The sequence below is a fragment of the Anomalospiza imberbis genome, chromosome 6 (assembly GCF_031753505.1).
Source record: "Anomalospiza imberbis isolate Cuckoo-Finch-1a 21T00152 chromosome 6, ASM3175350v1, whole genome shotgun sequence".
In the NCBI taxonomy this organism is placed as follows: domain Eukaryota; kingdom Metazoa; phylum Chordata; class Aves; order Passeriformes; family Viduidae; genus Anomalospiza; species Anomalospiza imberbis.
Genome location: NC_089686.1, coordinates 49,349,346 through 49,363,640, shown reverse-complemented (window position 1 = coordinate 49,363,640; position 14,295 = coordinate 49,349,346). Strand labels below are relative to the sequence as shown.

The following is a 14,295-nucleotide window of genomic DNA, read 5'->3' as shown; positions in this document are numbered from 1 at the left end:
CACTATTGATCACCTGCTGCACAGTTTGCTTTTGACACAAAATGCATGTGCTCCATGTTCAAAGATAGGAGTGCCACAAATAAAGCCCCCATTGAGAGTTTGGTCTTGAATGTTTTGTTAAAGTGATCCTAGAGAAGAATCTCTCAAACATGTTTTTGTCCTGTCTGATAAAAGTAACATAACACTAAGATGTTTTGCCTTCTTCTAGAGCAGAAGTACAGTATTTCTGACCTGACAGCCACTACACCATCCAGCACAAAACCAAAAGTTATGTCTAGCATTCCTACACAGAAGGAAAGCTTTCTACCCACAAAAGAGAATTACTGTGGTCTTATAAAAGGCAAGATAAAAGTTTCAGTGCTTAGTTTGACACCTTTTTATTTCACAGTATCATGTGAATTGCTCATAAAATTGAAATATTTATCAATATGATTTAGACACTTAATTGAGCTGAGTATTATTTCTATTTCTTACCGGAGTGTTGAGCTGAAAAACAGCAATTTCCTCAGTAAATGTGGAAGGATTACACAAGGGCAGAAGTATTTTGGGAGATAATTCAGTAGTAATGTTCAATTTTCTGAATAGCACTAATACATATGCCATAACATCACATTATTTGGACACTGCTCAAGCCAAGTAATACACACAAAATAAATAACAGACCTTAAAGTGTCTTCAAATACTGTCATTAATCTTTACTGTTATACTGCAATTTCAAGATACTGATTTACATACCTGTGATGTTTGGCCCTGTAACTTTGCAAGCTGAGTTGTTCTCATGTTTAAGGACTGACTCCTTGTGACTGTGGCTCCAGAAGATTTCCCATTAACCTTTCTTTCTAGATGACAAGTTAGTAACAGCTTTTCTTCTAACAGAACAGCATCCCAGGGATCTTCAGCAGTCATACTTGAAGCCCTCTCTCCATCATCCTCTGCCTTGTTTAGAGTCTCCACAGTGTCCACTTTTGGTTTACTCAGAGGATCCAAATCCAGCCAGTCGAATTTACTGACATCCCCGCAGCCCTCTGAGGCCGGCAGGTTGGACACTGCAGACTTTATGGAAGTCATTTCTAGGTCCGTGCTCGACTTCCCGTTTCTCAGGAACTCTGAAGTGCTTGCAATTTTGTCAAATACTTTTGCCATTTCAGGTGTGAGTACTGGAGGATATAAAGGTAGGCCTCCGTGTGGATGGAAAGGTGTGGTAGCTGCCAGGGGGTAGGAAATGTATTGTGACTGTCTAGGAAGACCAAGATAAATAGGCTCTCTAGGGGGATAGGACGACATACTTGGATGGAATCCATTCTGAAATACACCCGTCTGTTTTGTGTAAGAAGCTGAGGTGTAAATAGGAGGTAAAGTACATGTCACATGTGATGGTATTCCAGGTGTCCACTGTCTCCTCTGACCCGTGGCCCCAAGATAAAATTGTGAAGACACAGATGGGCTCAAAATAGGACTTGCTGGTAACGTAGGTACTTTACTAGATTCAAAATTGTCATCCAGCAGCAGTTTCTCCAGTTCAGCATGAGTAAGCTTCTCTATGTCAATGGTACTTAGTTTATCTTCCATGCTCTTGGCATCAGACTCTGGAAACACCATAAGATCATGGTCCTGCTTGTTATGAGTCTGTGCTTTTTGTCTGGGGCTGCCTAAAGAATGAAAGGTTTGCTTATTACCAGCTACACCTCTTTCTTTCTGCATCTTGGCTAATGCCTCAGCTTCCATCTGCAGTGCCTCCTCTTTGTCCACATCTTTTGACCTTGGGGCTGACAGAGAAGGTGAGGAGCGCTGTTTGAATCCATTGCTGCTGGATATCTGGGCCATGCCGCAGGAGCAGATGTCCATGTAAAGCAGCAACACTTCCCTTGCACTGGTTGTCTCCCCTTGGCTTCAGAGCCAATTTAGCAGACCTGAAAAGGAAATGAAACATTAGAAACACATGCAACAAATCATATGTGGACAACTACTAAGTCACACACCACCAGCTGACAAAGTTGCACACGTCCTTCAGAAACCCAGGATGTAAAATTTCGAAGAGGCCAATTTTTGTTTATTTGTGGGGAGGGAGTATCAAACTTAAAAAGAAGCCACACAAATAAATTCACGGCCTTTGAATTATGCAAGGCCCATTTATTTTTCTTACTCTGCCCACTGGTGCTAGTTAGCACTTGGTTTCTTTTTGCACCACTAGACCCAAGACACACAAAAGGCACCTTCAGGTAAGTAGTGGTTTTCAGACTCGAGCAACTACACAGGTGCAATCTTGGGAGTAGAAGTCATTCTAAAGACTATACAAATATAGCAGTGATAAAGCACATTATCAAGAGGACTTCCATCTTACTTCACTAGATTACAAAACCAGACCTTTCAAACTGCTGTACTACGATTGTTACGGTCATAATGACACTGAAGGACCTCTCTTCCTTTGGAAAATACTGTACTTTACCCTCTTAACAAGAAAAATAATGCTTATGAAATGATATTTCTTGGACAAGCAAAATAAGCTATTTAAATACAGCTGCTCATTGACTAATCTCTTTAACAGCCCTTTACAGGAAGTGTCATTCACTACTTGGTAAGGAAAGAAACTCCAAAAGGGCACTTTTGCTTAAGGCCACCACCAAGAAAATGGTATTTTGCATTTCTCCAATTCCAGTCCTGTGTTTAGGACTATGATGCAACTTCCCATATTCACCACAAACTCTACGCAGACTCTTTATTAAAATAATCTTGCAAGAGATTACCACAAGAACTGTGTTATTTTTCAGCACTACTTCTACTTTATTCTGCAGCTTTTTGCACACAGCCGGGTCTGAGCCCAGGAGATAAGATGTCTTCCAGCAATAGCCAGTATGCACACCCGAGCAGCAAGATAAAAATCAGGAATAATGAGTTTCTGCTAGGAGGGTTACATAATCAGCAATCCTCATTAAAACACAGTTTCACTGAACTATGAGCCTTATAGATGGAAATCATTCTGAGTTTAAGTCATGCAACAATCTACAAATTAAGAATTCTCTGCAGCAAATAAGGCAGATAACTCAAAATTCTTTACGTTCTCTTTCAATTCATACCTATTAGAAGGGTTTGGATTTTAGACAGGCTTTTTTTTTCCCCTCCTTGAATCAAACCAGCAAGATGTGCTTCAAACAAAGTGACTGTATTTCTCTGGACTCCCCACACAGACAGCAAGATTCTTAGTAGATTTATAACAGATTCTTTAAATTCTTTAAGTCTGGCCAAGCTCTTGTTTTATCTACTTCATTTCAATGGCTTATAGTGTGAAGGACAGATACCTTTATAAGAGGTTCTATACATTTCAGCTCGGTCTGAAGACAAATCCAAGTGAAACCCTTCACAAAGCAAAATTAAATCCAAAATGATGTTAGAATACCAAGAAAATATTTAAACAAAAGAGGATGTCTTCAGAAAGACTGAAACAGTGACACACTAACAGAATTACCACACAATTCAAGTACTGGGGCATAAAGTCTTAAGGAGGAGCTTTGGAAGTTACAGATAGGAATGAATCCACAGGATAATGATGTATATATTCAACACAAAGTCTTCAGAAAAAAAATGGACACCAGAGCCTCTCCTGTATCGTGTATGCAGCTGCAGAGTTGGACACCCATTAAAGCCATAAATATTGCCATTAGGAAGAAGTCTTGTCCTGTCTACTGCCTCTCTCCAGAGCTCAGCATAAAACACAATCAGAAAATAAATTTTAAAAGCCCAAAATTATTTTGCTGGGATCCTTTATAGATAATGCAGGTCTCTGGTCCCATTAATGGCACAAATGTGGCTTTCAATTATTTACTGTGCTGCTGTTAGCAGGACAATCATACTAAAACTTCTCCTGAAGATATACTGAGTATTTCGTAGATGGTCTAAGCCTACCAGCCACAGATAATATCCTAATGAGAAGTCTCATATACTTGACACCACCTTCTCAGACTGTCTAGAAAGCTAAGCTGGCTTTAATCTCTTCATTAATTTACAGCTGGTTTCAACTGCTATGTCAGATTTTTAGATGCAAGAACACCCTAACTTACAAAGTCCTCTCAAGAATTCCTACTTAGCTTTTCCAAGAAGCAGCAGCCTGAGCTAAGTGCAGTTTGCAGTTTTCAGAGTCTTGCTGTTGCCTATGAATTCTAAAGAGCAGTTGGGCTTTTTCCTGAACTTTATGCAAAAAAATAAAATAGAATCATACTTTCGGAACTGCTTGGGCTACAACTTACAAGATTACCAATCATTCAGGTGCTGCTTTATAATTACAATTGATTTTTCTTTAAGGAGATGAAAAAATTACTTATATGGTCTTTAAAGTATTTATATATAACAGTCAGTGCTTAAAAGAAAACAAAAAGCCTTATTTGTCTGCTGAAATCGACAGCCTTGATCCCCATATCAGCAAGCAGTCTCCTGTTCACAAGGAGAGCCACTGTTCCACGAAGTCACAACTGCAGATAAACACACATTCCTCAGCTCTCAGAAACATGGTACACAGCTACCACAGCACCTCCATTCACAACATCTAGAGAATCCCAGACATGCAGTAACTGCTTCTTTATTTCACAATTTCACATTACAGTGCTGCATTTCAGTCAGTTTATGACAGCACACTTGCACTGACAAATCCAGTGACTTCCAGCATTCAAGACAGAAGGTTAGTGATTATCTGAAAAACTGATTTTCAGCCTTATTCTTTGTAAGACAGCCTCAACAGCATACATACACATAATATGATTGCTGTATTTAAGTCCTGTCCTTGGGAAACTTCTATAGTCAGTGTACAAATTTCTGTCAAATTTGATAAGCAGACTGCAGGGTTTTATTCAAAGTTTGACATAAAACAAACTGATACAAAAAATCTCATAAAATTGCAGGTTTTGGCAAAACTTTATCCTGCATGTCAGTTCTAAGCAGTACATTCATATAACACATCAGAATAAAAGCTCCCTAGGCATAAGCATGATTAAAATGCTGATAGACCTTCTTTTAAATGCTAACCATGCAGCATCAGTTAACTTTTTCATGTAAGTTTAGCTTCACTTTGAATCTCTCACTTTTGCAGCCATTTAAGTTCAAAGGCAGAGAGTGAGCAGAATTCAAACTTCTCCAACATTTACAAAGAGAAGGGCAAATTCCATTAGGATCATCTATCAGCAGGGAACTCCTCAAACACTCAGAAAACCAAGTTTCAATTCAAATCCTAGAATCCTGAACCATTACTGACCAAGCTACAGGAACTCACCAGAAGTTTGCAACAACTGGAGGTCACTGAAGACCCAGAAGTGATCTTTACAGAGCCAGGACTGCTCTCATCTGAACTGCTGCACACTATTTTAAGTAACAGTACTAATCAGTTTTCAGCTGTCAATCTGTTCACCTTCAAGAGTGCTCCTCTTGCCAAGCACTCAAAGAATGTGAGAAACATTTTGTTTATTTTTAAAGGAAAGCCAGAAGCAATTGAAGAGATTATAACAGAAATTCAGAAGTGATAAAACAATCCCCTACACCACTTACTTGTCCCCTAATTTTGAAATCAAACAGACACATTCATATTTGGGTGAAGTCACCATATTTCCACTGCTCCAGCAGAACCTCATCTGCTTCCTTTAAAAGTGGGTCTAAAACCTCAACCACATTTATCTACAGCCCTGACCAAGGGTAATGTCTCCTGCAGTCAGATTTCACTAACCTGAAGCGGTATTTTCCTTCTCAACCAGCTGTGATCAGACAGGAGTCTGCAGACCTCTTTGGCTCTGGTCTAGCAGAGTTTCTGCAAGAGCAACACTTCCTTGGTAACAATTATACATAAATGTGTTTAGAGCCTAAAGTTTATCTGATCACTCAAGTACCTGTGCATTGTTATATAACTTCGAGTCTTGCACATCATTCATTCTTTCAGATGAGTAAAATACTCTTAAAAAAAAAACACCAGCAAGAAAACTTCTTAATAATCAAGAACCAAGAAACTTCAAGATGCCTGACCATCTCCTTCAGATCAAAGCCTCTACATGGAATAGAAATGAATTTTAAACCAGATTTTCACTTAGGCTTAATTAAAAAAAAAAAAAAAGATATGCACTAGCCTAGCAAATACATAAAACGGAACCAGGAAGAAATTTCTTTTCAATAAGGAATTTATAGTTTTCTGGTAAGAAGCTTTGAGGAACCAGTACAGGCCATTACATCTCTACCAGGACAAAGACTCCCAAAATCTAAATTAGTTTCCTATGTTAATGAGCAAGGGATGACTTCATCAGACATAGATCGTTTTACCTTAAGCAGAGGTAATCTCACCATCTGCTTATGTACATGTTAATAACATTCTTCTCTATTTCAGATGAGTTGCACAGCTTTCTTTTCAAAAACACCCAAGGCTTGTAATACCCTATTTATAATTTGTTCTACGCAAGCACAGAACATATTATTTGGTAATTTCTTCACAAGAAGTACTTTACAGCTATCAGAAATCAGTGCACATGAACTCCCTGGAGTCCAAACACTAAATACAGAAGCAATGATAACAAGTCAGGCCATTTCCTGCATTCCTTATAAAGCAAGGCCCTGGCATACAGCAGCCAGTGCTTCCTCAAAACAAGTGCAATTTTCAAAGTAACTTTGAGGTTATTTTGCCATTAAAGCACAAAAAATGAAAATACTTCAAGTATTTGCCTCACATTGGATCATAGCTAACTTACGAATTAACAAATCTTGCCTGCATACCAGAGACAGTAGCAGTTTTATGGGAAACCAGGGAAAACTTAGCAAAATATAGCAGTAATATACTGTGGAAAATACTAATCATCTGCAAAGGAATTCATAGCCAGACATTTGCCACAGCAGGAAAACTCCTTAGCAAAAAAAAGAAAGAAAAAAGTCACAAGAACTTTGATGTTCAGAAGCCCTCTCTGCCAGATGCATTCAGATTACTACAAACTGAGAAAAAAAACCGAGCACATACTCATTACATGACTTCTTGAACTAAGGCTGTTATTCTTTTTAAATAATGTAAGGTTTGAAGTAGTGGTTTTCTCAATAACAGTTCTGAAAAGTCAGCGTTAAAGCCATACAGTTCTATCACACTTATCTTTCCACTAAAAACTTAGTAGCTTCTCTAATCCAGTCATTTTATTAAAATTAGCAAGTGCCTCCTTACAAATGAGATTAACACAGTTAACCAGAAAATTGAATCCATTTTGTTTCAGCTTGTACCTACAGAACCTTCAAAGACAATTTCACTAGCTCAAATACAGCTGCAATTTTTAACTGGGCACAAACCCTGAACCAACACTCACTTCATTTGTTTTGCTCAAATAATTCAGATCATAAATACCTAAGCAGGAACTGTATCTCTTCACTCTGATTTTGAAATTTCATTTATGCCTAAAAAGTACAGTTTCATCACAAAACCTTTGATCTCAAGGGCTAGGCAAGAATAGGACGTTTCTAGCACTAGAACAGGAAGTCTCAGCCTTTAAGGTCTTTCAACATCAGCAATAAATCCCTTGAAAAATCCAACCTCAGCTGTTTCAGTGCTTATGAAAATTTATGAAGTACTGAAATCAATTTTCACCCAGGACACTGTGCAGAGGATCATTAGTAGACACTGCACACTTTGTAGCTGCTGTTAAAATTTGAATTTTCAGGTTTTGATCAATGTTTCAAGAGAGACAAAGCATGGATGTGTTGTAGATGTCGGCGAACCCAATGGGAAGAATGATGATGTCTGATTTATTTCAGAAGGCTGAATGATTTCTTTATTATAATTATGCTATGATACATTAATATACTATATAAAAGAGGATACTAAAAATTACATGCTACTCTCTCTAACTATCATATCTAACTCACTCACAACTCGTGACCCTGTTCTCCAGAGTCCAGACACAGGTGGATCTGACTGGCCATCAGGCCCAAACAATCCACTGTGTTCCAACCAGGCATTCGCTCTAGGTAAACAATTCTCCAAACACATTCCACAAGAGAAAAACAAGGAGCAGAAATAGAAATTGTTTTTCTTTCACCTCTCTCTGTGCACTTTTATAAAAATCCTGAGAGAGAGAGAAATGTACTTGCCACATGGATGCATCTGTCATGATGTTCCAGCCAGATCTCAGTGAGGGCAGCTACAGATATCTACAGATCATGTGTTTCCCATGGCCACACTCTTCCCTGCAATGGTCTGCACCACTGGCCACTGCAAGCCCTTCCATCACTAGTTGTGGGTATATGCAGATTTGGTAGAGCAGGTTTGCAAGCTTACTGAGCACATTTCTGCTATTATACTCCTCCCCTCAAATTTTGAACCTAACCACCACTTCATTTAGGTCTGTTAAGAGATAGGGGTCATACAGATAATTGAATTCCATGTAAGTTTCATAAAAACAAAAACCCTGACCCTGCCAAGAACACTGGGTGTCACAGCCAGAAGAAAACTGTAGCATGAGCTCATATAACTGGACACTGCAGATTTATCGTCAGGATAAACTTTACAAATGACCGAATCATGGCAAGAAGTCCTTAAAGCCCATCAGCGGAAGACACAAATTAACAGGAAGCTTGGTATCAGTTTCATCAGCTGTAGAACTACTCACCACACTTTGCATCCCTATCCTGTTCCCAGCTCTCTAACAGCATCCTCCTATTCTGTCCCTGACCAGTATTTTCTGGATGCAGGTACCAGAAAAGATCAAGAATGAAATTGATGGCATCCCAGGCTGTTTCACTCCGATGCACTTGGCCAAGATAGTTTTTTTCCATGCCTTACAGCCAAGCTCATTACCCTCATTGTTTGACAAAGGCTAGGAATTCTAGTTCTGTTGCAATGTTTCTCCTTACAGAATAATGTTTTCAATTCCAATCCTCCTATTTAAAAAGTTTTCTTTTAAAACCTTTGTACTGGGTCCCTTGCTCTACAGACACCTCTTAAGTGGTGCTTTTCTCCACATCACCCTGACGGGCACAACCCCTCCACCAATCCCACTTTTCAATGGCTACTTGAAGACACTCAGGCAACACAAACTTTCACACAGAATCGCCATTAGCTGCTGGCTTAAGGGAAGCCTTTTTCCTGTTCTTTAAGTGAGGTCATTGTCCCAAATATTTTGATTCCCCAGCTGAATAATTGGTGCAGTAATTCCTGACTTGCGAAGTAATTTTATTCTGGAATATCACTTTCATGGAACAATTAAGGCTGGAAGGGACCTTAGTTATTCATGCAGTGTGAGGCCTAACCCCAGTAGAGCATGACAAATTACCTGGAGCATGTAGCTAAACTAGTACTTGCACTAATCCTGATCCTAGTGGTACTAAACAGAAGACAGACAACATTTTAAGCTACATATCCAATTTTATCAAAACCATAGAAAGTGTCTAGTGTAGGTAGAACAGAGAAAGAGGAAAGAAATATCTGTGCTGTCTGCTTTAATTACCACAACAGAGATGCCCAAACACCTTCCATATAGTTCTATAATATTCTGCAGCATAGACGGAGCACCATGTTAAAATCCCAATTTTTCCTAAATTATGTGCCTGAAGTAAGCCCTGCAGACATCCTCCTAATGTCACAAAACATTGAAAACACAGCAAAATGCAGAAGGCTCATGATGCAAGGTACAGAGACTGTTAGCACAAGGAGATGAAAACAACCCTCCCCCACAGAGCTCCTATTTTACTCCCTGTGCAGCAGTGCACAACATACACCACCAACAAAACATCACCTAAAACATGCATGGGGAGGAAACACTGACACCTCAGCTCTGGCCCAGACTTAACTCAGTATCGCTGTATTAGTATCACCCTGCCAGTCTAACCTCATGCAATTCTGCTGCAGTAGCCAAATTATTTCTACCACTTGCTTCAGCAGCTGAGTTTCCCCTCAGGCAGGAAACTTGCACAGTTTCAGATATAACCAGCAGATGCTTCTTAGTCACACACCTCATATTCATAGGAGATCGACCAGAATTGCTAATTACTAATTGACAGAAGAAATGCACTGTTCACGTGTACCTCTGCGCTTTATCCATTAGAAAATACTAAATGCTTATCACATGTATTGATTCAACAATTACAGGATTTGTTTGGGTTTGGTTTTTTTACAGTACACAGGTAGAGAACTGAACAGGGTGGCTACACTCAGACCAAAGGTTCATCTCATCCTTATCTTGTCTCTAAAGGTGGCTTTAGAAATGCAAATAGGAAAAAGCTAAACCAACACAAATACTTCCTCAAAATACACTTCTAGTCTCCACTAATTTGGCACTCAAGTACTTCCTGAATCCTGAGGTAACTTCTCTAAGATTAAGACTCTTGATGAACTTTTTCATCAGGAATTTGTTCAGGTGGATGGTAAACTTCCAGCTCTCACCTTATAACAGCACTGTCACCATGCTCTGCTCCTCTGCTGTGACTACCACCTAAGCAGAAGATCAGTTATTGATGACCTGCTCTTGATCAGTCCCTTACAAACATCAACTACAACACTGATGCCTACAGCCTCAATTATTTCCTCTGGGTCATGATGCACTAAACAACCTCCAGATGTGAACCAGTGACATTCCCTTAGCACAAACACCACAAGGTGCTCACACACTACACACTCAAAGTTCTGGTTGGGTTTTTGTAAGTCATGTTTTGTTTGTAACTCCAAGTTACATGAAACATGCACACATACCTTCTCCCTCTTACTTCAATTTTTTTCCCTCTGAAGTGACCATCACTTGGACAGCTTAATCTAAGGAAATACTTTCAGACTGCATTTCTACAAAGTTACAGATTGAAGTAATACTTCTCATAACTTTTTTTAATGTGAGCATTGACGAAAGCATTTCATTCTAAAACTTTAATAGCTTAAGTGAGGTTTATCATTACTGGCACACTTTGAAACATTTCCTCCTTCCCTTCCCGGTCCAGTCTGGAAACAACTTGACCATTCTTCTCACAAACTTACATCACATCAACCTTCTCACCTACAAAGCTGGATGATGCTGTATTAGATGACTAATTTTACTGATGATAAAGACTGAACCCTGGTTCTGGTAATTAATTACACATCAACATCTTCCACTTAAAATAGAACGATATATTTACATGGTCACACATCCATAAAGCAAACAACCTACATTTGTGTAACACTCTCTCATTTTTAAGCTTGTTATATTATCCTAAAAACAAATAAACACCAAATAACTTCTGTACTGACTACAGACACTAAAAGGCAATACTTCTAAAACAAACAAACAAAACAACAACTCCCCCCCTCCCTCCCCCCAAAAAAATATCATCTTTACCTGAATGTCTTTAAGGCTGATGTTGTATTTTCTGAATTTTAGTCATGTCAGTGACTAAACTGGCCTACCCACCAGAGCTACTTCACTGCAATTTTTGAAGTTCCCATCAGGCAGCCTTAAGAGCTGTTCAAGAGTTTAAAAGACAAACAACATGCAATCCTGCTCTAATAAAATTCAAATCTAGCATTCATGTTTCTAAATAACCCCATACCGTCTGGTTTTGGTCCCACATCAAAGCTTAAGACAACAACAACAAAAAAAAAGCCCTCCAAAACATCACCTCAGCATTTTTATTCCTTAAACAACATTTTAATCCAAGTGTCTCCAGCTAGGCAGCAAATACACAGCAACACTGAGTAAGAAATATCACCAGTTTCAATTTAGTTTGAGAAGCAAGAAACAAAGGAACACAGAATCAGAAAGTAATTTTTTTTTTTTACTTGACATTTTGAAATGTCTTTTCAAAAGGCATTACTTTCCATTTAAGGCGTTCAGTTTTCTTTGTTAGTACACAGAGAGCTACTCAAATCAAATAAAAATCACTAAATCATCAATTTCAATACAATGATTGTATGTCCTGATGAACCTTTGAGTTCTCAGGGATGACAGCAATTACCCACAGGAAAGAGTAACCTCAAGTACATAAATCAGGGTTACTAATGCACTGAAATTAAAACAAATATATTTTATTAAATCAATCAAAATATTAAATATTTCCTGAGATCTCATTTGTATTTTTCAGTAACAAGCATCTCTAAGAGACATAAAATAATATTCAAATACAGCAGACCATTTAAGAACATGAGACTCTAAATAACCTATTACTTGTCTGGTTTGTGATCCTCTCCCCAAAAGGTCATTTAACTTCCAGTATTTGTCATTTCTGCCTGTGTTCTCTCCCTCTGCCTTTATCTTCTACGCAACTTTCTTTCACTGTCCCCTTATTCTTACCAGTTTTGCTCCAACTTGCTTTTACTAAAGAACACAACCCCAAAAAACAAACAGAATTTAGTGGGAATTATAATTCCTTTCTCCCCCTCCCACAAATGTCCTAAGTGAGGCCAATTTAAGCAACTTCTCCTTCTCCCAGATACATAAAGTTTTTTACAGGCCCACTCTCAGTGTTGGGAGAATGAAGCACACAACTGCCTTCAAAGCCAACAAAGCCATATAAAAAATACTTTTGTCTGTCTGATTTCATTTCCCCTGCCCCATTTCTGCTTCCCCTTAGGATTCTTCATAAATCATCCATCACTACTACTCCAGAATACAGCTTATATTCAAAGCAAGTATTGCACAACATCTTGTACAAACATCAGACGTTTTTTCTTACATTTTCAGTTCCCTTTGGGAAGAGATGTGCATTAAACATGCAATGTTATCAGTTAAAACCTCTGCATCTCTCCTCTCCCTCTAATCAGTTTAACTGTGCTATGCTCTGGAGCATTACAAGTATCAGGCTTGTAATAGGTAATACAATGAGTAGAAAGACCACCAGAATCTCCTTTTCTTCCAAACACTTTTCTTTTGACTGCATCTTGCTACAACATCCTTCCCCCAAAAACAGCATAGCTGAAGTGGGAGGTTACTGGTGCTAACAAAGGTGCAGGAATACCTTTTTTATTGTGTTGATACAGAATGATAAACTAGATTGAGCCAAGAACAGCAAGGCAGTCACAAACTTCTATGTATCACTAGAAATATCGGCAAAGCTCCCGGAGGAAACAGCAGAGCTGTTTAGGGATCAGCTTTGTAAACATCCTACTTTTCTGGAACCACAGCAACCCGGGGCGAACGAACCCCCTCCAAAGCCAACAAGGTGATGAACAAAAAGGAAACGTAAACCTGGTGGGTCTCTGCAGCGACCGCCAAGGTGCCCCCTACGCCGAGCACCTCCCGAGCCCCCCGCCACCGCGGAGACTTCATGCCCGGGTCCAAAAAGCACCTCTGGCACCTGCGGGGCGCGGGCAGCAGCTCCGGACGGCTCCGCGCCCCGAGCGGCGCCGCTCCAGCGCTCCAGACACGCAGTTCCCGGCTGGAAGCGCTTCCCGCAGGCAGCGCCGCCGCCCGGCTCGGGGAGCCCGCAGAGCCGCGGGAGCGGGACGGGCCGTGCGGACGGCGCTGCCCCGGGCCCGCCGCCCGCAGGTGCCGCCCGGCAGCGCGGGCAGCCCCGGGGCGGCACCGGGGCCGCGCCGAGGCCGCGCCGGCGGCGGGCAGCGCCCGGAGGCCGAGGGTCGCGGCGACCCCCGGGACGGGCGGGCGAAGCGGGGCACGGCGGGGAGCGGAGCGAGCGGCCCCCGGCCAGGCGGGGCCGGGACGGCGCGGGGCCCGCGGCTCGCCCCGACCCCCGGGGCTCCCCGCGCCTACCTCGGCCATTTCCCCTCGTCCCTGCTGCTCCCGGCGGGAGCGCTCCAGGCTGCGGGCAGCTCCCCCCCGCTCCGCCGCGCTGCGCTCACTTCCGCCCGGCCGCGCGGGGCGGAGCGGGGCGGGCGCTGCGCCGGGCCCGGCCCCGGGGCCGCCTCACCTGAGCCCGCGCCGCAGCCGCGCCCCGGCCCGCGCAGGGAGCCCGTCCCGCCGGGGCGGCCGTGGGGGGGCCGCGGGGCCGGGTGTCGCTGGGGTGACTCTCCGTCATTTCCTCCCCTTATCGCCCGATCTTCCCAAGAATGCTCGGCATGACTGGGAACTTGCCCAGCGCACCAGAAACGTCCGTCGGGGGGGCTGGAGCCGCGCCGCGGACACAATGGACTTCCTCAGCCGCCGGCAGCGGGGGAAGGGCCGGGACTGGGCCGAGCAGTGACCCTGGGGAAGCCGGAGAGCCCCCAGCTCATGGGGCTGGGCTGCAGGCATGAACACCACCAGCGCTTGCTGGACGACCCCGGTGGTTTGGAACAACAGGTTCCACTTCACAGAATTTTGCTTAACTAACTTCAGAAACTACTTGGCCGGCAAGGGCAGATTCCTGTTGTCAACTCCAACCTTCCTGACATACCAAGAC

At 41.8% G+C, this 14,295-nt stretch overlaps 1 protein-coding gene across 2 annotated transcripts in view; it reads right to left on the bottom strand.

Moving 5' to 3' along the window:
- The window catches only part of PIK3C2A (phosphatidylinositol-4-phosphate 3-kinase catalytic subunit type 2 alpha), a 51,432-nt gene extending 37,411 nt beyond the window's left edge, over window positions 1-14,021 (bottom strand). Inside the window, exons 1-2 of one of the 2 annotated variants that reach the window (XM_068194068.1) lie at window positions 13,998-14,021; window positions 736-1,910 (exon numbers count right to left, since the gene is read on the bottom strand). In XM_068194068.1, the coding sequence (XP_068050169.1) occupies window positions 736-1,845 (1,110 nt within the window). In that variant the 5' untranslated portion in view covers window positions 1,846-1,910; window positions 13,998-14,021. Of the gene's footprint in view, window positions 1-735; window positions 1,911-13,667; window positions 13,833-13,997 lie in introns of those variants that run through there. The other variant, XM_068194069.1, reaches the window with a different exon arrangement.
- Between the last annotated feature and the right edge of the window lie 274 nt (window positions 14,022-14,295).